Source organism: Lethenteron reissneri, chromosome 7, assembly GCF_015708825.2.
Source record: "Lethenteron reissneri isolate LAM-NWPU_2019-01 chromosome 7, ASM1570882v1, whole genome shotgun sequence".
NCBI classification, from domain to species: domain Eukaryota; kingdom Metazoa; phylum Chordata; class Hyperoartia; order Petromyzontiformes; family Petromyzontidae; genus Lethenteron; species Lethenteron reissneri.
Genome location: NC_083785.1, coordinates 9,718,348 through 9,739,385, shown reverse-complemented (window position 1 = coordinate 9,739,385; position 21,038 = coordinate 9,718,348). Strand labels below are relative to the sequence as shown.

General features: G+C 45.7%; 1 protein-coding gene across 2 annotated transcripts in view; it reads left to right on the top strand.

Annotated features, from left to right (window-relative positions):
• The first annotated feature begins 1,320 nt into the window (after positions 1–1,320).
• Positions 1,321–21,038, top strand: part of LOC133357408 (ubiquitin-conjugating enzyme E2 E2-like) — a 28,212-nt gene continuing 8,494 nt past the window's right edge. The window contains exons 1-4 of one of the 2 annotated variants that reach the window (XM_061575333.1): positions 1,321–1,459; positions 1,866–1,943; positions 7,612–7,790; positions 11,190–11,240. In XM_061575333.1, the coding sequence (XP_061431317.1) occupies positions 7,627–7,790; positions 11,190–11,240 (215 nt within the window). In that variant the 5' untranslated portion in view covers positions 1,321–1,459; positions 1,866–1,943; positions 7,612–7,626. The remainder of the gene's footprint in view (positions 1,460–1,865; positions 1,944–7,611; positions 7,791–11,189; positions 11,241–21,038) is intronic. The other variant, XM_061575340.1, reaches the window with a different exon arrangement.

The following is a 21,038-nucleotide window of genomic DNA, read 5'->3' as shown; positions in this document are numbered from 1 at the left end:
CACACTAAGCAGGGCACAGAGACACACACACAGAGAGACACACACAGACAGAGACACACACAGACACCCCAAGCAGGGCACACACACAGAGACACACACTAAGCAGGGCACACACAGAGACACACACACATAGACACACACAGAGATACACACACAGAGACACACACTAAGCAGGGCACACACACAGAGAGAGATACACACACAGACACACACACTAAGCAGGGCACACACAGAGACACACACACATAGACACACACAGAGATACACACACAGAGACACACACTAAGCAGGGCACACACACAGAGAGAGATACACACACAGACACACACACTAAGCAGGGCACACACAGAGACACACACACAGAGACACATAGAGAGATACACAGAGACACACACACAGAGACACACACTAAGCAGGGCACACACACAGAGACACACACACATAGACACACACACACACAGAGACACACACTAAGCAGGGCACACACAGAGACACACACACATAGACACACACAGAGAGACACACAGAGACACACACTAAGCAGGGCACACACACAGACACACGCAGACACACACACAGACACCCCAAGCAGGGCACACACACAAACACACAGAGACACACACCCAAACACACACAGAGATACACACACAGAGACACACAGACACACAGAGACATACAGAGACACAGACACACAAACACACAGAGATACACACAGACAGACACACAGAGACACACACACAGAAACACACACAAAGACACACACAGAGACACAGACACACCAAGCAGGGCACACACACACAGAGACACACACACAGACACACACAGAGACAAACACACACAGAGACAAACAGACACACACACAGACACACAAACACACAGAGACACACACACAGAGACACACAAACACACAAACACACAGACACACAAACACACAGAGACACACACAGACACACACACACAGAGACACACACACAGACACACACAGAGACAAACACACACAGAGACAAACAGACACACACACAGACACACAAACACACAGAGACACACACACACACACAGAGACACAGACACACACAGACAGACACACACACAGACACACACACAGAGACACAGACACACACACAGACACACACACAGAGACACACACAGACACACACACAGACAGACACACACACACAGAGACACACACACACACAGACACACACAGACAGACACACACACAGACACACACACAGAGACACAGACACACACACAGACACACACACAGACACACACACAGACAGACACACACACACACAGACACACACACAGAGACACACACACAGACACACACACAGAGACACACACGCCGCGTCAAGACGTTCGTGGAACAGCGAAGGGACACGAGGAGGAGGGGGGGGCGAGGTTATGAGAGACGGAGTTCGCGTTTCGTTATTTTATTTGGGGGCTTCTCAAAGAGGTTGGTGGTAGTGGTGGTGTTGTTGGTGGTGTTGTTGTTGGTGTTGGGGGACAGCTGATGGGGACAGCTTCATAGCCTTACCCCCCCACACACACACCACACACACCGCTGACACGGAGAGAAGCAATACGCAGAGCGAAAGCGAAGCCACTTGGGAGAGACGTTGAGGTCAGGTTCCAAGCAAGCAAGCAAGGCAGGCTGTGCTGCTTGGCTTTTGACGAGACCTTGTGTAGACTAGGGTGTTTGGTTGTTGTTGTTGTTGGTGGTGGTGGTTGTGGTGTTGGTGGTGGTGGGGCAGACAACAACATTTCGACAGCAGCGTGGTTTGGTGGCTGCGTTGTCTTCCCCTCCCCCATCAACCCACACTCGCCATCCTTATCGTCAATCCTCCTCTTCTTGCAACTAGTAACATCAAAAAGAAATAACGAGCAAGGTTATTACGGGGAACAAGAAGACGACTTGGAGAACAAAAGGGAGTCGCCAAGTAAGTGCCTCTGGGGGGTGGTGTGTGTATGTGTGGGTGGTGTGTGTGGTGGGTATGTGGTGGTGTGGGTGGTGTGTGTGTGTGTGGTGTGGGGTGGTGTGTGTGGGGTGGTGGGTGTAGTGGGGGGTGGTGTGTGGTGTGGTGGGTGGTGTATGTGGGGTGGTTTGGTGTGTGTGTGTGGGGTGGTGTGTGTGTGTAGTGTGTGTGGTGTGGGGTGGTTTGTGGTGTGTTGGGTGGTGTGTAGTGTGTGTGTGTGGTGTGTGTGTGGGGTTTGTGTGTGGTTTGTGTGGGGTGTATGCGTTGGGTGTGGTGTGTGGGGTGTGTGTGTGGGGTGGTGTGTATGGGGTGGTGTGTGTGGGGTGGGTGTAGTGTGTGGGGTGGTGTGTGTGGGGTGTGTGGTGTAGTGTGGGGTGTGTGTGTGTGGGGTGGGTGTGTGTGGTGTGTGTGGGGTGGTGTGGGGTGGTGTGGGGTGGTGTGTGTGTAGTGTGTGTGGTGTGGGGTGGGGTGTGTGGTGTAGTGTGTATGTGTGGGTGGTGTGTGTGTGTGTGGGTGGTGTGGGGGGTGTGTGTGGTGGGTGTAGTGTGGGGTGGTGTGTGTGTGTGGGGTGGTGTGTAGGGTGGTGTGTGTGTGGTGGTGTGTGGGGTGGTGCAGGGTGGTGTGGTGTGTGTGTGGTGGTGTGTGGTGGGGGGTGTGTGTGGTGTGTGTGGTGGCTGTGTGTGTGGTGTGTGTGGGGTGGTGTGTGTGTGGTGTGTATGTGTGTGTGGTGTGTGTGTGGTGGTGGGTGCAGTGTGGCGTGGGGGGTGTAGGTGTGGGTGGTGTGAGGTGTGTGTGGTGTGTGTGTGGGGTGGTGTGTGTGGTGTGGGGTGGTGTGTGTGGTGTGTGGAGTGTGTGTGCGGTGGTGTGTGGTGTGTGGAGTGTGTGTGGGGTGGTGTGTGTGTGTGGTGTGGGGTGGTTTGTGGTGTGTGTAGTGTGTGTGTAGTGTGTGTGTAGTGTGTGGGGTGTGTGTGTGGGGTTTGTGTGTGGGTGTGTGGTGTGGTGTGTGGGTGTGTGGTGTGGTGTGTGTGGTGTGGTGTGTGGGTGGTGTGGGGTGGTGTGTGTGTGGGGTGTGTGTGGTGTGTGGGGTGTATGTGTTGGGTGTGTTTGTGGTGTGTGTGTGTGGTGTGTGTGGTGTGTGTGTGTGGTGTGTGTGTGTGGTGTGTGTGTGTGGGGTGTGTGTGGTGTGTGTGTGTGGGGTGTATGTGTTGGGTGTGTGGTGTGGTGTGTGGGGTGTGTGTGTGTGGTGTGTGTGTGTGGTGTGTGTGTGTGGTGTGTGTGTGGGGTGTGTGTGGTGTGTGTGTGTGGGGTGTATGTGTTGGGTGTGTGGTGTGGTGTGTGGGGTGTGTGTGTGTGGTGTGTGTGTGGTGGGTGTGTGTGGTGTGTGTGTGTGTGTGGTGTGGGGTGGTGTGTGGTGTGTGTATGGTGTGTGTGTGGGGTGTGTGTGTGGGGTGGGGTGTGTGTGTGGTGTGTAGTGTGTGTGTGATAGAACTCGCCGGGCTTGTGCTTCTTAATGCAGTGTGGGTTGGGTGAGTGAATTCGTGTTGGGAAATGACAACCGACATGGAATGAGATAGGGAAAGGGGTTGCTGGATCACGAAGAGAATAGGGATGAGTTGCTGGATGTGGTTAGTTAGTGGTGGTGTTGGTGGCATCAGCCGTGTGCGTTTCTTTTGTTCGCTCGCTGACCCAAACCTTTAAAAAACCAACGCGAGTTTAACCCTTGCATCGTCGGTCACACCTTCCATTCGGCTTCGCTCGTTTGTTATTATTGTGTTGTTGTTGCTGATATTGTTATTATTCTTCTCGGGACAAACATGTTGTGGGTTGTCCTGAAGGACCACCACCGCTTATGGTTCAGAACATTGGCCCTTTCGGTAGTAGGGTCCTTGAGCTGAACGCATAAACAACAAATGAAATGGATACTCTGTTGGCATGGATTTCTTTTCTTCATAAAGAGGCTTGCGAACGAGGTTCGTTTACGTGTTTTGCACGATTATCCGTGGTCTATATCTCTCTCTCTGTCTCTCTCTTTTCCCATCGTGAAATGCATAAATACGCATACGGATTACACATTTCACAGGAGGGCTTCACGTTATGTTCTTGCTAACAACAACAACATGTCCAGCAGCTAAATGCCATTAGTCGAGGTCTTCTCGCCACGACAGCTGTTCGTGATATACAGAAGGATAACCACAGTGTAGTTCATTGGTTTAAAACACAACATAACAACAACAACAACAACAAATAATATCTGTCCTGGTTGCATTTGACGTTATCGATCTACGTGTAACGTATTACATTGGCCATGGCGAGACTTCACGGGATGGGTTCTCTTCTACCGAGCACGAAGCACACAGGAGGGGATTGTTCAGTAGGCTTTGGACGTGTTTATTATCTACCGTGTGTCTTGGCCCTTCTTGCTTATTTTGTCAGCTGTCTTCGCCAAGACAGGACCTTTAATGTTGTAAAATGTGAAGCAAATATCGTTTACTCTTAGACGTGCACACCACAGATTTTGTCAAAGTGTGCTGCTCAGATTAATGGTGACACCAATAAACCCACAACCATTGTGGTTTCGTGCACCGCAATTTGGTCATCATGCATTGCCCGTACGTGCTCATTTGTTTGCAATGTGCTAATCATACACAGGCTTATATGACCGAATCGGATTAAGATGCGTTCATGTTCTATGCAATTTCCCAAACGACAATCATAGGAGGATTTGCTGACGCATACACAACCTTGCCGACTAAAATCCGTCACCACACCATGAAATTGAACTGGCTGTGAGATTTGGTTATTTTCATATTATTTCCAGACCTATTACAGGCAAATATGTGTCATTGATATCTCCGCAACAAGCCTCACATGACGCTCACAAACATGGGACTGTATTATCTGAAAACTGGCGATGTTTACACGTGTTTAAGGAGATCTCAATTGTATTTTCATGACGGAGGAAAGAGATTGAGGACAAAATGCAAAAGCAACTTTGCAGTATCAGAGATCTCTACCTGACATTGCTGGCATAAGCATTCGTTTCACAGTTGGCAACTCATCTTTTCTCTTTTTGGCAAGTAATTTACTAAAGCCAGATTTATAATCTGTGCACTCATGCTCTGACAAGCATTCTATCAAAACATGCTGAATAAGCTTTGCATGTGTGCGCATGTCCTGCTGGTTCCCTGTGTTATCTGAATTGGCTCCTTACCTCGTTTAAATAATCCAAGCCTGATCAATCATATGGGGTGGGAAGAGTTGGTGGCACAGTGAGAAACGCAACATCGGAGGCAAATGATATCTGAACTTGTCATGAAATATGGTCAACTACACCCTTTGATTGACACGGCGTGAGTAGGCCTTCATCCAGCAATGGATTGACAAAGGCATTACTGTTATTATGAAATCACATACAGCTATTGTATCGGTTCTATCTCTCAAGTATGATGAGCAGGGAGCCGCCGCTGCGTAATACTGAGCCCGCATGGACTTGCAATCCAGAGGTCACTGGTTCGACTCCATCTTCCTGCACGGCATTCGCAGCTTTGGACAATTTATCAAATCCCCTCCATCCTGCTTGTACATCCATCAGTATAAATGGGCACACCACAGTCGACCGGGGCAGGTTTGCGTGTGGTGGGGTAAAGTGTGGTTTACTCCTACCTCTTCTTCCAAGACCTCTGATTAGCACTGGTTGGCTACGTACGGTGCGATAGAAGTTCAACGTACATACCAAACAAGACGTCTGGACAATGTGGAAGAGTATGCCGAATACACCTTCCTGGAGTGGAGGCCTTTCCACCAAATTTTTCAGGGGTGCACCTTCAACTTTTTACCGTAAAATGTGGAAAGTATCCGGCACACGACGCGGGATCTTCAGCAAGAGGTCAAATTGGGCCTTTCCACACGGCGAGCATTGATTGATTCCACAGAGATTTAACACTACATATATAGTGTATACAGTACGATGCTTTTTAATGCAACGTGACTTCCAAAGGTCTGTTTACTCCAAAGGACATTAACTTAACACACCCGCATCATCACAGACCTTGATATTTAACACTGAAGGTCAACCGCTCCGTTGTGAGGGTGCTGTTGAGAGTGCGTGATGGCAGGATTTGCAAAAGAAAGAGAGGATTTATGGCAGACTGGCTGCAGTATTGCTGGCGAGGATCAAAAAGCCTGTTAGTTTTTTCCAAAGTTCCTGCGCTTCATGTTATGCCAATGGAGTTACTGTGACCTGTGAATACTGCTCCTTTGTGTCGCTCTGTACTGCTCAGCAGTTCTCCGTTTATAGTGAGGATGATGCACGCTAACCATGTTTACATCCCGATGGGAAATATGGAAGATTAGTCTATTTTTTTCGCCTACCGTCTGCCTAAATACCCACACTGTATGTCTAATGGACTTGGCAATCGTGTCTTTGTACTCTGATTTGCTTATTTTCTGTTAATGAGAATATGAAAGTGTGGGAAATAACATCTGTGTGACGTTGGTGGTGGGGATTTTGCGAAAATTATTATTGTTCCTGCGATGATGTTTAATGACTGAAGTGTCGTATGTGGATAGAACACTGGGTTCACGAATACAAGCGTATAAACCTTTACTTTGCGTTAGTTATTGAATTATGTCTTAATATAACTGCATCGCTTTTTGTTATTCATCCTTGCATGCTCGCCACACATTTTGTATTATGCTAAGCAGGGCTGAGAATGGCGAGTGCCTGAATGGGTGACCACCATGCATGAAACCGGTGTTTTAGGCTGTCGTGGGGCTGCATTGTCAGCATATAGCAGTTCAGCAAAATCCATTGTTGTACTGTACTATGATCGACCGTCTATTCTCCCCACCTTCACCAACCCGCATTGGCCAGCCTGGTGAAGAAGTGTGAAATAACGCCAATGGCCCCGCATGGTGGAGGGAGGCCCTCATCCAGCAGTGGACTGGCAGAGGGGCTGTACGTATACAAATCAGCTCATGTAGAGGTGCTAGTTGGATTTATCAAACCCGCAGGGTTGTGAGAGATAGCGATGACTTGGGGAGGCCTTCATCCAGCAGTGGATCATGGCTGGTGATGATGACGATTTACATTCTGCATACATCTGTGGGCCATATATTGGGTCATCGGGACTAGTAGCACTCATCGGTCATGTGCTTTACCTTACGCGGGCGGCGATCAAACCCAGACGTGTGTTAATTCTAGATTTGAAGCTTTCGTGACTGCAAGGATTCATATTCTTAGTTTTTTTCGGTAAAGTCACGTAGGTAAAAAATTTAAATTAATAAAAGTAAAATAAAAATTAAATAAAAATCACGACGTTTCGGAGGCAACACAAGCCTCCGTCTTCAGGTGGAACCGTCACAGCACGATTGCTGTATCAAGCAATTGCTGTATCAAGCAATCGTGCTGTGACGGTTCCACCTGAAGACGGAAGCTTGTGTTGCCTCCGAAACGTCGTGATTTTTATTTTATTTTTATTTTACTTTTATTAATTTAATTAAAAAAAAATTACCTACGTGACTTTACCGAAAAAAACCTAACAATATAAACCAGACGTGTGTTTCGGGGAGGTGGAGCAATGTGGGGGATGGGTGACGCGGGGTTGATTTGCGAGTTGTGTTGCACCGGCAGCGTTGACACGAGGCCATGTCGAGTGCGGCTGAGAGGGAGCAACGATCCGGAGACAGCCCTGGCACAAGCGGCACAGGCTCGGACGCTGACCAGCCGGAGCGCGAGCCTGCCCAGCCGCGGAGGAAGGAGGCCAAGATTCCGGGCAAAACTGCCGCCAAGCTGTCGACCAGCGCAAAAAGGCGAGTGATTGTGGCTTTTTGATCGTCGTTGTCATCATCGTCAAGGTTCTTTCGGTAAAGTCACGTAGAAGGGAAATAATAAAATAATAAAATTATTCTCACGACAAACGCAAGCAGCCGTCCTCAGGTAGCGTTGTGGCCGAAACGTCGTGAGAATTATTTTATTACGTTTTATTTTTATTATTTTATTATTTCCCTTCTACGTGACTTTACCGAAAGAACCAAGAAGATGAATCCCTGCAGTCACGAAAGCTTTAAATCGAAAGTTGTCATCATCGTCAAGGTGGCTGGGTGGAAAACTGGTCGGAGTGCTGAGTTAGCACCGTTGACATCCCAGGTTGTTTGGATCCTGGTTTCATGCTACTGCTCATGATTCAAATGGGTTCTCAAGTGGAGTGAGTTGATTGTCTCAGCCCGGTTTAACATTGACTGACATAAAGACCCATCGACTCACACAGAGACCTATAGAATTGCGTAGAGTTTGTTACAAATAAACCGGATTCTCAAGTGTAGTTTCATCTTCGTCATGAATGAGCGCGCAAAAAATATTACGTTCAATTTGGTTCTGCACTTAATTTTGCCCAAAATTTCAGCTCCAGGAAACGAATATATAGGGTTGACTGTCATGCGATGAACATGTCTCTTGGTGGGATGGGTAAAAATGATGTCACCTAATACATCGGAGGTCACTTGAAGGAATCTCAAAAGTAGATATGTGGTTTCTGCTTCCATAGGCCGTTCGCTAAATCGTAGGGTTGCATTACCTTACGAGAGATGTGAATGAATGCTTTATCTCATGAGATGACGGCAAAAGCATAATCGGAATAAAATCGCGGGAAATGATGAAAAGAAAAACAAGAAAACATTATCGTCATTGTATGTGTGTTGGAACTTTTTTTGTGCGTAGTACGTATTCAGCCGTGCTAATTAGAGGTGTGGGGGAAGGACAGGAAGTACTTATCATGGATGTGTTCATACAACTTTACATGTTATGTAAAACGTAAAGGCTGATGAGGCATTAGATTGTGTCATTTGCTATGGAGTAAATTCCACAGTTTTGGTATAAGAATGGACACTGGGCTGCCAACATACAAAGTGGTGGTAGGTATTTTTTTAATATCAACAAAAGTAAAACTCGAGTGTTGATTTGCGCACGTCCCGACTTATGGATGTACGCACTCGCAGTGTACCAGGCATCATAATTTGACAACGTTCTTGTAATTTTCTCCATGTCTGTCAATGCTAAAATACACATCTTAGACCAAAAGTAATGTCTGATTAAGTTCGTCTGTACTTTAAATGTCGTTATCACCGCAAGTCTGATTTCACTCGTGGCAGCCATTCAAATCTATCAGTTAGCTTCTTAATAGCTCATACACCAATGGTTGATCATCAATTTTCCAAGATGTTCTTCACCTCCATCATGTGTCTTTACATTGGTACCAGGGTGGAGCGGTGGTGCAGCGGTTAGAGCGCTGCGCAATGAACTTAGCTACCCGAATTTTAATTCCCCGGCCACGGCTAACATCATTGGCGAGCGATAGCTAACCCCTTCCTGCCCCTTTCACCAACCCACCAGTGTGGTAAAGTATGATTATAAAAAACAAACACATGACCAACATGGCATGGGAAAGTGTGTTCATTCATCGGTGGATTGAAAATGGTTGGGATCATTTTTTGTTTACTACTATTGATTTTCAGTACGTTTCTACCAGCATGCTCACAGGACATTACATAGTGAGGTTTATTTTTTTCGTCTCCTCGCACCCTATTTATTACATTTGAGTCCAAAATAAGCAGTCCATGAAGGTTACACAGCAGGGCATTGATACTAAAGCTAAGAGTACTACCCTTACAAGGCCTGAACAACCAATCGATTCATCTCCTTTTTGTTTATGGGTTGTCCCAACACTCCCTACTTTGGAATAATATGCATTTTATTATTAATTAAACAATCATATTTATTGCACTTGAATTTACGCTGCGGAAAGGAGAAATGCAAATTGTAAGGGTTGAGGCTGATGAGGTTTTTATGCAGGACTAGAGGCGAGGATAGGGGATAATGCTCTGAAGTGAAATAAGGAAAGTGATTTATTGTGTGCCGTGACGTGTGTAACTGCTTATGCAGTCCCCAGCATGAGAAGGAATTGTTAAGAGTCATCATATTAAAATGACGGTGATATATAAGAGAGTCGTATTTTATATGGTGACGCCACATTCGACGGTGCTCCCGAAGGTCAATGCAGATATTGTGGCACGAATTCCGTAATTGTCGTGCGTGAATTAGATTACCGCGCTGTGTAAATCTAGACAGAGTTGTTCGACTGCCACAGGTGACCACTGATTATTTAATCGTGTCCCCAACGGCCGAGTAACATCGTCCGCTTTCAGTTGCTCACGCCGTGCATTTTGAAATGGATACCGTGCTCGCCCCCCGTGTCGCTACCAGTTGGCCATGGATGCAGAGCCAAATTGCTGAGGAATTGTCTCTTCGTTTTGGTCGTCGGACTGGTGTGTTAAAGCGTGGACACTCGTAGGCACAAAAGTGGCTTTTAAATTGAAGAATAATTTAATCCTGCAAGAAAAAAGGCTATAACATTGAGAAGGGTCTGTAGTTTAAATAGATGTGGGTGGTCTGTTTGGAATCTTGCCAAATGCAAAGGCGCATTCGCTAAGGATCAGATTTCTCTTGGTGCTTGGCTGTCACTGCTAATCTGTTTTCCTTTGGGCATGTTGAGTTAACGCCTTCTAAGTATGAAAAAAATATTGTAGTTTTTCAGTGGGTTCCTGGTATTTTCATGTTTAAAAGATCGTAGCATATCTTGTGTTGCTCTTGTTTACTTGACGTAACACGTAATGCACGGTAATAATCATGGCGCGTATTTAACTGCCCGAGCGTTTGTCGCTCAGTTACACGCTGAGAGCTGCATTTGTTGATTACGTTCATGCCGTGCATTTTGCGATTGACATGGTAATCAAATATATCCACTAATTTAGCTTTTTGTTACCTGCCACTAAATATATATCAAGCAGTGTCATTCACAGGGTGACAAGTATATTTCCTTTATTTTTTAAATAAAAATTCGCAACATTATACATTCACATGATAACCCACTTCATTGAGCGATCATTTGTGGCCAGGTCGCTTGTAAAAATAAGCTAATAGCTCGGTGGGCTTCACCGTGTAATATAAAAATAATTTAGTATTTAAATGTTTTTGCTTACCTTTGCTATACTTTGCACTCCTGTCGTGTTTTTGTACCGTTTGTTGTTGTAACGTTCTGACCCGCCTCAACTGGAACATCTGTATATATCCAGCTCGTCGGATTCCTCCAGTATAAATAAATGTTCTGATTCTGATAACTCACCCAGTTTGTTTTCATGGGCGAATGCGTGCAGGATCCAGAAGGAGCTCGCCGAGATAACGCTTGACCCTCCGCCCAACTGCAGGTGAGTTGAAGGGGCCCCCCGACCCCTCGCGTCTCGCTAGATTTCATCGTCAGCCGGCGCACGGCAATGGACGCAGCCACACCGTGAAACGTTATGGGGGGGGTGGGGCAGTGTCGTACTGCTGAATGGTTCCCGGTGGTTTATTTGGCGAGATTGCATTTAGGATCCATGGAGTTGCGCCCAACTGCGTCATGGCTATGTGGAGGTTTATTGTACAATGATCGTGTTGGAACAAAAAACAGAGGTGGCGCGATGCTGCATTGGCAGTGGTGCACGAGCGTACATAAGAAAAATCTCAACACATTTGTCATAACGCCACCCTGAATGGGGTGGGGAAGGGAAAGAGATATATATAATAGGTGACATTTTACAACACTGTCCTTGAAGAAGAAGGGCAATTGCCTGAAACGTTGCCTGTCATATATTTCCCCCTATCAGAGGGCAGCGTTATTGACGAATGTGTTGCGTTGTAATTGTATCGAATCTACACAATGACTGGCTACCGGCTCGGTGCTGCTGAGCCACGTTTCCGTGCACTGCTGTGTACTGAAATTGTCTGCGGTCAGCACAATCGATCAATTTATGTCACCTTGTTGGAAGGGATGCAAACGGTGATTCTCATCCAAAACGTCGTGGCTCTGACTCTTGAGCAGCTGTACCTGGGCGGAGTGTGAACACCCGCGACATTGAAAACAACGTAAAAATTAGCGCTGCTTCTGTCCTCCTCCTCCTGCTCCTCCTCCTAATGATGACATTATGATGAGAATTAAACAAAAAAACGAAAACGCCCAACACTTTTGTTGATGACAGGTTTGCCTTAAACGGATGAGTAATATAATAGGCGACGTTTATGGCAGTTGCCTTTCTTCATAGCAAACGTATAGAGAGAGGCAAGAGAGGGAGGGAGAGAAAAAATAATTTCTCTTCACTCAGGAACACCACACTAAGTCTTAAAACTATTTATCTGGATAGTCCTGCATACCTGTCAACCCATACGATTTACTCGTATTGTTGTGCAGGGAAATTCAGTTTTCAGGTCCATATCGCATACAGCCGTTTCAATACGGGCAAATAATAAATAAATACACTCATATTGGTTTGTGTTTCTCCTTTCTGATGAGACTTTATAAGATTAACGTCGAGATTTATAAGGGCACGGGGTGGCCAATAAGGTCTGAATTGGTCTGTAGTAAGGTGGGTTGACAGGTGTGGTCCTGTGTTGGGACTTCTGGCCAATTCACACCTCCAATTAGCATGGTTGGCTACGTACGGTGCGAAAGAAGTGTAAAATACATACGTAAACAATTCTATTTGTGAGTATTTAACAGAAGCCTGACTACCCTGAGAAAATACTTCCACACGAGGGGATAGCACTCAAAGCTCAACTCCCGAGGTTTTTCTAGTTGTGCTGTGTAGTTCTGATCTGTTTTCGGGTTGTATCGCGTGTTTTTTCGGTATGATGTCTGACATTTCACTCTAAGTATTGGGAGCTTCTTCATGAACTGGGAGTGAAACATAATTGTTTTTTTACCCTACTATCTGGCAACAAAACTGACACCTTTTTTACAAAGAGTCATGTTTGCATAGACCACAATACCTGCAGCCATAATGCAAACAAAAAACATAACTCTGATAATATATGCACTATTATCAGAGTTATGTTTTTTTTTTATCAGAGTTATGTTTTTTGTTTGCATTATGGCTGCAGGTATTGTGGTCTATGCAAACATGACTCCTTGTAAAAAAAAAAGGTGTCAGTTTTGTTGCCAGATAGAAGGGTAAAAAAACAATTATCATATTTTTTTACTGGCAAATGAGGTTCCAATGGTGTAAATCAGAGAGTTACTTAAGGCGCTGCACAGATAGGTGCAAGACTCCAGTGTTCTACAGCCACTTCCTGACTAGCTCACAGCTCAAGTCTACAACATCTGGTATTCTCAGGCAGTCTTCTATCAAAGCACTAGCCAGGCTCAACCCGGCTTGGGATCGAGCACATTCAGGGTGATTTGGTCTTAAATAACAAGAGATTCAGGATGAATTATTGGCCTCATAGGAAGTTACATCAAGCAATAAATTAACTTAATTCGAATTATTTGGAGCAAAATTCAAATAATGTGGTGGACTTTACTCAAGGAAAGGTGTGGTTTCCTGATAGAAAATCTATCATTTACAGCCCTCTGTCAATACCTCCACTGGATTAAGGCCTCCGCACACCATGATAGTCGTGGTATACACATTGCATTTTGGATCGACAACAGACTAAAAGATTGCACTCGTCATTCATATTATATCCTCCAAGTGAATGGCATCACAGTACTTTTCGCCTGTAATTGAAAGCATTTAGGACCCCGCTTTGGATAAATGTTTCCCTTCTGAGGTTTTCAACCTTTATTCAGTTGCCTCAATTTAATTATTTTGGTCATGGTCTGTCTTCGCTCAGTACTATCTGTATGTATATTGAACTTCTTTTGCACAGTACGTAGCCAACAATGCTAATCGGAGGTGCGAAACAGGTGGACAGTTATTTTTGTGTTAAGGTTCAATGCCCAGTTGAGTGATAACTCGCTCAATCATCATCACTCCAGGGGGAGCAAACCTTTGTACCACTTCTTTGGGAAGTCACGATTTCTTGTCGCATGAGCGCAGAGTACAAAAACATTGCAGTAGCAAACACAATTATTAGCATTGAAGAATTACAGCTTTAACGGACTGTTGTGTTTAAAATATGACAACAAACAAACATCTAAGTAAAAAGTAACACGTAAATTATGTTTCTTCTGCAATTCCTTACCGTTCTCTTTCAGAGAGAGAGAGAAAAAAAATAGGTTGTGAGAAAAATATCTTGAATTTGGATTTAAAGCTTTCGTGACTGCAGGGATTCATCTTCTTGGTTCTTTCGGTAAAGTCACGTAGAAGGGAAGTAATAAAATAATAAATAATAAAACATAATTCAGACACTGTCTTTCCGACAGACCTGTTCTTCACCTGAGGACGGCTGCTTGTGTTGTGGCCGAAACGTCGTGAGAATTATTTGATTATGTTTTATTATTTTATCATTTCCCTTCGACGTGACTTTACCGAAAGAACAAAGAAGATTAATCCCTGCAGTCACGAAAGCTTTAAATCGAAATTGAATGTCACATCAGTTGAAATGACATCACTTGTTTTGTGGACAAAAGTGCAAGACATGACGCCATGGAGAATAAAATTCAAATACAGCCAAAATTAATTTAATTTCTGGACCATCTAAGAATTATTTTATTATGTTTTATTTTTCCTTATTTTAATATTTCCCTTCTACGTGACTTTACCGAAAGAACCAAGAAGAGAAAATATCTCGACTTTTTACATCAGCGTCAAGCGGCTGTGAACGTGACGCGTCAGGAATACTCGGCGAGCGTCGTGGAAACGCGCTCGTTTGGACGTTCTCGTGCGTGGTGGATTCGGGTGTCACGCGTGCGTGGAGATCGTGGCCTCTGGGGGGGAAGGAAGGGAGCGGCGAGGGGGGGGGGTGCTTTCATCCGACCTGCCGTACGAGCCGTTGCCATCCTCCATTAATGTGCTCATATGATTCCCGCGGGCCACAGCGCTTGGCCGCATTATCCCGAGAGCCAAGAAAGAAATCTGCGGCAGCTCTTGAATTAATTTTCTAAGACGACGAAAAAACGAAACGCATCCTTGCAAGAATGCTACAAACAGGGGGGAAAAAATGTAAGAGTTGGATTGCTTCTGTGAAAATGTACTCGGCAAACGATGAGCAGCCTGTTGCTCTAAATTTTAAGGAATTTTCTTTTTTTTTTCTTGGTTTAAAAAAAGCGAAGTTGGCGCTTGTGTGGATGTTTACAGGCTCTGCTTATCCTCGTCTGCCAAAACTGGCCTTGAATGGGTGAACTCTGTCCCTTGCTTCCCGCAGCACAAATTATGGTCACAAAAGTGGCAGGCAGTTGAGCACCAAGAATCTACACATGCTTAGAATGCGTAAAGCATATTTTCGTCATGCACATCGATTCATTAACCTGAAGCCAAATGTAGCATTTTGGCTCAATTATAACAATTAAATACCAAGCTTTGGGTTGCTGCCGTGGTGTAATGCTTGGCACACTGCACTTGCAGTCTATAAGCCGTCGGGTTCAGTGGAGCAATATTCTTAGGTTTTTTCGGTAAAGTCACGTAGGTAAAACATTAAAATTAATAAAAATAAAACATTTAAAATCACGACGTTTCAGAGGCAACACAAGCTTCCGTCTTCAGGTGAAGACGGAAGCTTGTGTTGCCTCCGAAACGTCGTGATTTAAAAAAAAATATTTTTATTAATTTTAATGTTTTACCTACGTGACTTTACCGAAAAAACCTAAGAATATGAATCCTTGCAATCACGAAAGCTTCAAATCTAGAATCAGTGGAGCAAGTTCCTTGAATAACCCACGAGCCTCTGTCCACCCAGCAGCGTGCAATAAATGGGTACACAGTTAATCAATCGATTGGCAGGTCACGTGTGGTGGGGTAAAGTGTGGGTACTTCCACCTCTTCTCGGGCGTCTGGTCGGCATGGAGGAGTAGGCCAAATACCAAAGCTTGCATCTTGAATCCCTCCCTCACTTGATGCAGCAAATCTGGCTGTGACGGTCCCACCTGATGACGGAGACTTGTGTTGCCTCCGAAACGTCGTGATTTTATTGTTTTATTTTTTATTAATTTTAATTTCAGTTTTTTACCTACGTGACTTTACCGAAAGAACTAAGAGTATGAGGCCAAATAAATACCCTTTAAGCAGGGGGTGTCGAGAGCCCCCTTCGAGTGGAGACCCTTGCACCACCAGTTGCATGAGCAAGCAGTTTCGGGGCTGCAGCCTCTTTAGCAAGTGTGAGGTTGTATTTGCATATTCGGTCTCATTGGACAGGCTGTTTAACCGGTTATGTGCAGCATTATGAATATGGCACATGATGAATGGAGGAAATTACTAAGTTGTTAGATTCGTGTGTGTTTGGCTCTCGGTATCGTACAATAGTTTGTAAGGAAATATATTACTCCTGGGGAGCAGTGTTACCTAGGCTGTTGCACTGCTGGGATATAAACCCGGGTAACTAAGTTTGATTCCTGGCCGTGGCTAACAGTAGCACATGATATCTGCTGAATCAGTCCTGGGCACCCCCACCATTCATTCACTTCCCAACACTGACAAGTGTGGTGAAGTATGGTCAAACATAATCAAGAGTGCTGCTCTATATAAAAACGGGAGACACAGCAGAGCCTCGCCATTCTGGCGAATTGCCCGATGATGCTGGATGCAATTGCCAGCGAAACGTCGTACTCAAATTGTCAATTGTTGTGGTTTCACGCTTCAACACACCCGTGGGCTAAAGCAGTGAACTAATTGTCTTTTGTCAACGTGACACTTTTTTACTGATTGGCCGTGTCGGGTGGTGGAGGGTTACGACACATTTATAAATAACGCGATCTAAACCCAAAAACGTTGATTATGAATAATATTGGTCGCGAAAGCCTACGTGTTAAAATAATCAAGAGTTTTGCTTGGGAAATGATTTCGCTCGACAAATGAAGCTATGTTTTGGAGAAAAATAACTGGAAAAGACAGCTAAGTAAATATACCACTGTCAGTTATTGAAGGGAGTCTAGGATCAAAATGATGAAGTTAAGAGGGCGAAAAACTGGTTGGGGTGCTTTTTATAAACTGAGTTTGATAATGAGAAGCGGCGTCCCAGCGTGTACCTCAAGCGAAAGTATTCAACGAGTGCATATTTCCTGCGATGACACATGGCTTTAATACATTGTCAGTGAGGAAGCGAATTAGACAAAAGATGAAATGTATGCATCGAGAGGGCCATGCTTAGAATTACAATGGAAGACGCGAGAAGGAACACACGGATCGGAGGACAAACGCAAATGGGAAACATTCTTCCCGTTGATGATGGCCGGCGGATGAGACGGCACACACCAGTAAAAAGGATGACGATGGCTGGGGTTAAACTAAAACTAAATTATATTTTACCAGGTAAGACCCCACTGAGCCATGTAGCTCTTTTTCAGAAGCGACCTGACTGTCGCAATGATAGCCCAACGAAGTGGCTCGTGTTGTGGACATTTATAGCAGCCAAATACTCTAAAACGGGTGACGTTGATTCTTAATGTGGAGGGAAAAACCGGAGGACCCGGAGAAAAAATCCACGTGACGACGTGGAGAGAGAACATGCAAACTCTAAGTATACAGGCATCAGGGTCGGGCTCAAATCCCCACGGCCTCCCTGTATACCAGGCAAGGTTGTTAACATCTCGCCGCCATGGCAGGTGACGGAATGGCAGCCAAAGAAGAGATTGGAGAGATGACAGCGTTCTTTGTTCAGAAGAGTCCGTGGGTTTGGGAAGGATGATTTGCCAGTGGATGAGACCTGATGGTGGATTGGCAGCCAATGGTGGGAACACATCCGTGGGGACGTAGAGTGGGAAATCGACTGGTGTGCAGGCGCTCGATTGATTGTTGCATCGCAAAGGCCGTGTGGGGTATCAACAGCTTGTGGGGGAGGCCTCCCCCCCCAGCAGTGGATAAAGCACGGCTGTTAATGATTATCACTAGTCTAGCAATTGTTACCACGGTCGATATGTCACATTTTTTTTTTTACTTGAGCGGAGTGTAATGGACAGCAGAGGTCAAGGATTGCTGAGCTTGGCTGTTCAATCGGCTAGTACGATTAGACGCCCATTCATCTCGCAAGCATCTTTCATCATATGAGTGGAGATTACAGCATTGAACTGATATCTGCACAAAGAGGCTTTCACCCTTTGGGAAGTATTCTTGCTAAGAAAAACAATAATTTGCTGAGTTTGTGACATTTTCAGACTCGTCCTGGGTTTCTCTGCCACCAAGATATCAATGTGCTCATTGTTATTTATGCTATATGGGTCATATTACCATACACTGATGACAATAAGAGGTTGTTTGAACACAATTCACCTTGCTGGTAAGCGAGGATCAGTTCACATATCACTCATCACCAGTGTTGGTCGGGACTCAAACACAGGCTACTAGGTTCAGAGTTCATCACCATATCTTCTTTATGCAATCCATGTTTTTTTTTTTTAATATGAATTCCCAAGCCAAACTCATTTCATTAGGAAATCAAAACCGCCGTAAGTGAAATCCTCATCTTAAACGCAAAGCTTTGAAGGCCTTACACCCTTAAGTCCCTTTCTTGAACCCAAGCATAACCCTGGCAGTAATATCACAAGACACCGAAAAGGATGACGGCTTCTTAAAATAACGGGCAGAAATGTGCAGAACCTGCACGGAAAATAAACCGGGCCCTGCCAACGCTGCCACGGAGCGAGCACGGCACCCGGCGGGTACCTCTGTGGGCTCTTGACTCGACGCCCAATCCCCTCAATCAGCAACTGGACAATGGACCTCCTCGTGCAGAGAGAGAGAGAGGAAGAAGTGCACACATCGCTGCACCTGGCCAGGAGTGCTTCATAGGGATGTGCGTTGTTGTGTGTGGGCGAGCTCGCTTGGGGATGTCTGCGGTTCACGTGTGTTGCCCATATGTTTCCTGTTTCCCGCCCAGCTCCTTTACGTCCAAAACACGACTGCGGGGCCGCTCTGTGGATGGGGCGCACATTTTAACGGCCCCCTGTCTGAGGCGGGGTGGACGGACTAAAAATAACAAAGATTATTTTTACGCTTCGCAGCGGTGGGCCAGTGCGTCCAAGGATGTCGACGAAGCTTCAGATGGGAAAGCTCCGAAGAACATCTGAAATGCAGACGCGTTTGATATGATTGATGCTTGGGCGACGTTGGTTTGAAGTCGCAATTAAGTAGGACATCATTCAGGTGCCAAGGAAAATAGTGTCCGGCGTGGCTGTTACTCGTTCGTAATGAGGTTGCGCAGATGCGTGCTCGTGTGCGTGTGTCCATGGTGCGTGCGTGCGTGTGCATTGGTCCCTTGAGCATGGCAGCACTGTATTCCAGTGCTGTGCGTGATGAGCTTAGATGTCTACCCTCACCGTATTGGTGTCGCAGAGTCTACAGTTACTGGGGTCTAGCGTAGCACATGCGAGAGGCGGTGGTTGGCGTGGGACTTGGGCGTCTGTTTGCTTTGAATAATAAAAAATAATGAAGCAAAAAAATCGACTGGACACGCTGAAGCACGTTGCGTTCACTCAGCCGTGTGGTTTTGTCATATTTTGCGGAGAAATCACACCCGTTGGAAGTTAATAACCGGGTTTTAAAAGGCACTGCACGGGTAGATTTATTGGCAAGGTGTCGCCAGCGCGTTTATTTCTTTCTTTTTTCGGAAATGATCAGCAGAGACGATGAGTTGAAGCGAATAACAAAACAACAAGAATGTGCCCGGCAATTAAAATGAGACGTCGCTTAAAAATGGTAGACCCTGCGAACCGCTTTGTTAGCTTTTCATTGAATAGATATATACACAGTCGGATGCGCGTGGCTTTCCTCCAGCTTGCGGTGGCTGTGTTGGGTGTCAAAATGGCCTTGACATCAATGCATAATAGTTCCCCTGTGTGTACTTGGGTGTTCTTGACCCTCTGGCTATGGAGCAGATGATGTGGGTGTTATATTACACATGACCGTATAGCAGCAGGTGCCATGTCCCCGTCGTTGTACGCCAGAGTTATGGCATTGCCAGCACATAACTGCCGCCGTATGAATGGCGCAAGCTGTGCCCCACTTATCGCGGGCACGTGGGCCAACGTAGATCGGCACGTCCGTGCGAATCGCTCTTTGTCGTTTGCAGATGTGATTTGCGACTTTGATCATTACCGGTGTATCGATAGTTCAACGTTAAAAGTCCAGTTTTATTGAGTGACTACTGCTGTGTGATATCTTGGTGTGGTCTGGGACTGTTTTGTTGTTGTTTTTGCTGCCTTGGCAAATCTTGATGAATCGGAATTGTATGATTGAATAATGTATTAATTATTTCTTCATATTCTGACTCGCTTACCATTTTCTCTACTTTGCACTCCTATCGTTTTTCGCTATCGCCTGATGATGCTTATTGTAATTACTGGCGAAACGTCGTACTCAAATTGTAAATGTTGTGGGTTTACTCTCCAACCCACCGGTGTGCTGTACTCGTAACGATTTGGCACGTTTTGTTTACGTGACAAACCTTACTAATTGGCTGTGTCGGGTGGTGGCGGGTTTGCCGACACATTCATATTTACGTGATCTAACCCAAAAATCTCTATTATTAAGAACCGTGCTGCTGTAACTTGCTGACCCCGCCCCTAATGAATATCTGTGGAAAGAGCTTCATGGCTCATCGGATTCCTCCTGCAGTCTAAATAAAGATGAAAGATGATTCTGTTTTGGAGAAAGCGGTTGTTGGAGTGGGTGGACCACCGCTGTGCGTCGTGACCTCATGGCTCGATGCACACAAATGGATAAGAGGTCTCAGAAGGTGCCGCCCCCGCCGCTGTGACGTGGCGCTTCAGTTTGCCTCGTACATTTTCACATGGCCCTTGTGTTTGGGGTACAAATGCACAACGTGTGCGCCAACATTCACACTTGCCGCCCTAAATCAAGCTGTCCTCAGACTTAAGCAAGTGGTCACAGGTGCCCTGCCAAACAATACGGCGTTTATCCGCACATACAAAGTTCCCCCGTATAGCCTATAACAGACTGTAGGGGCAAGTGCTGTTAGCGAGCAACTATGAAGGCCGGAACGGTACATGAGGGGGTGGGTGGCCAGCACCACGCCCGACCGCCTTTGTCTCCCCAGTGGCGATGTTTACACATCACACCGGGTACTCATTTGAGGCTGAG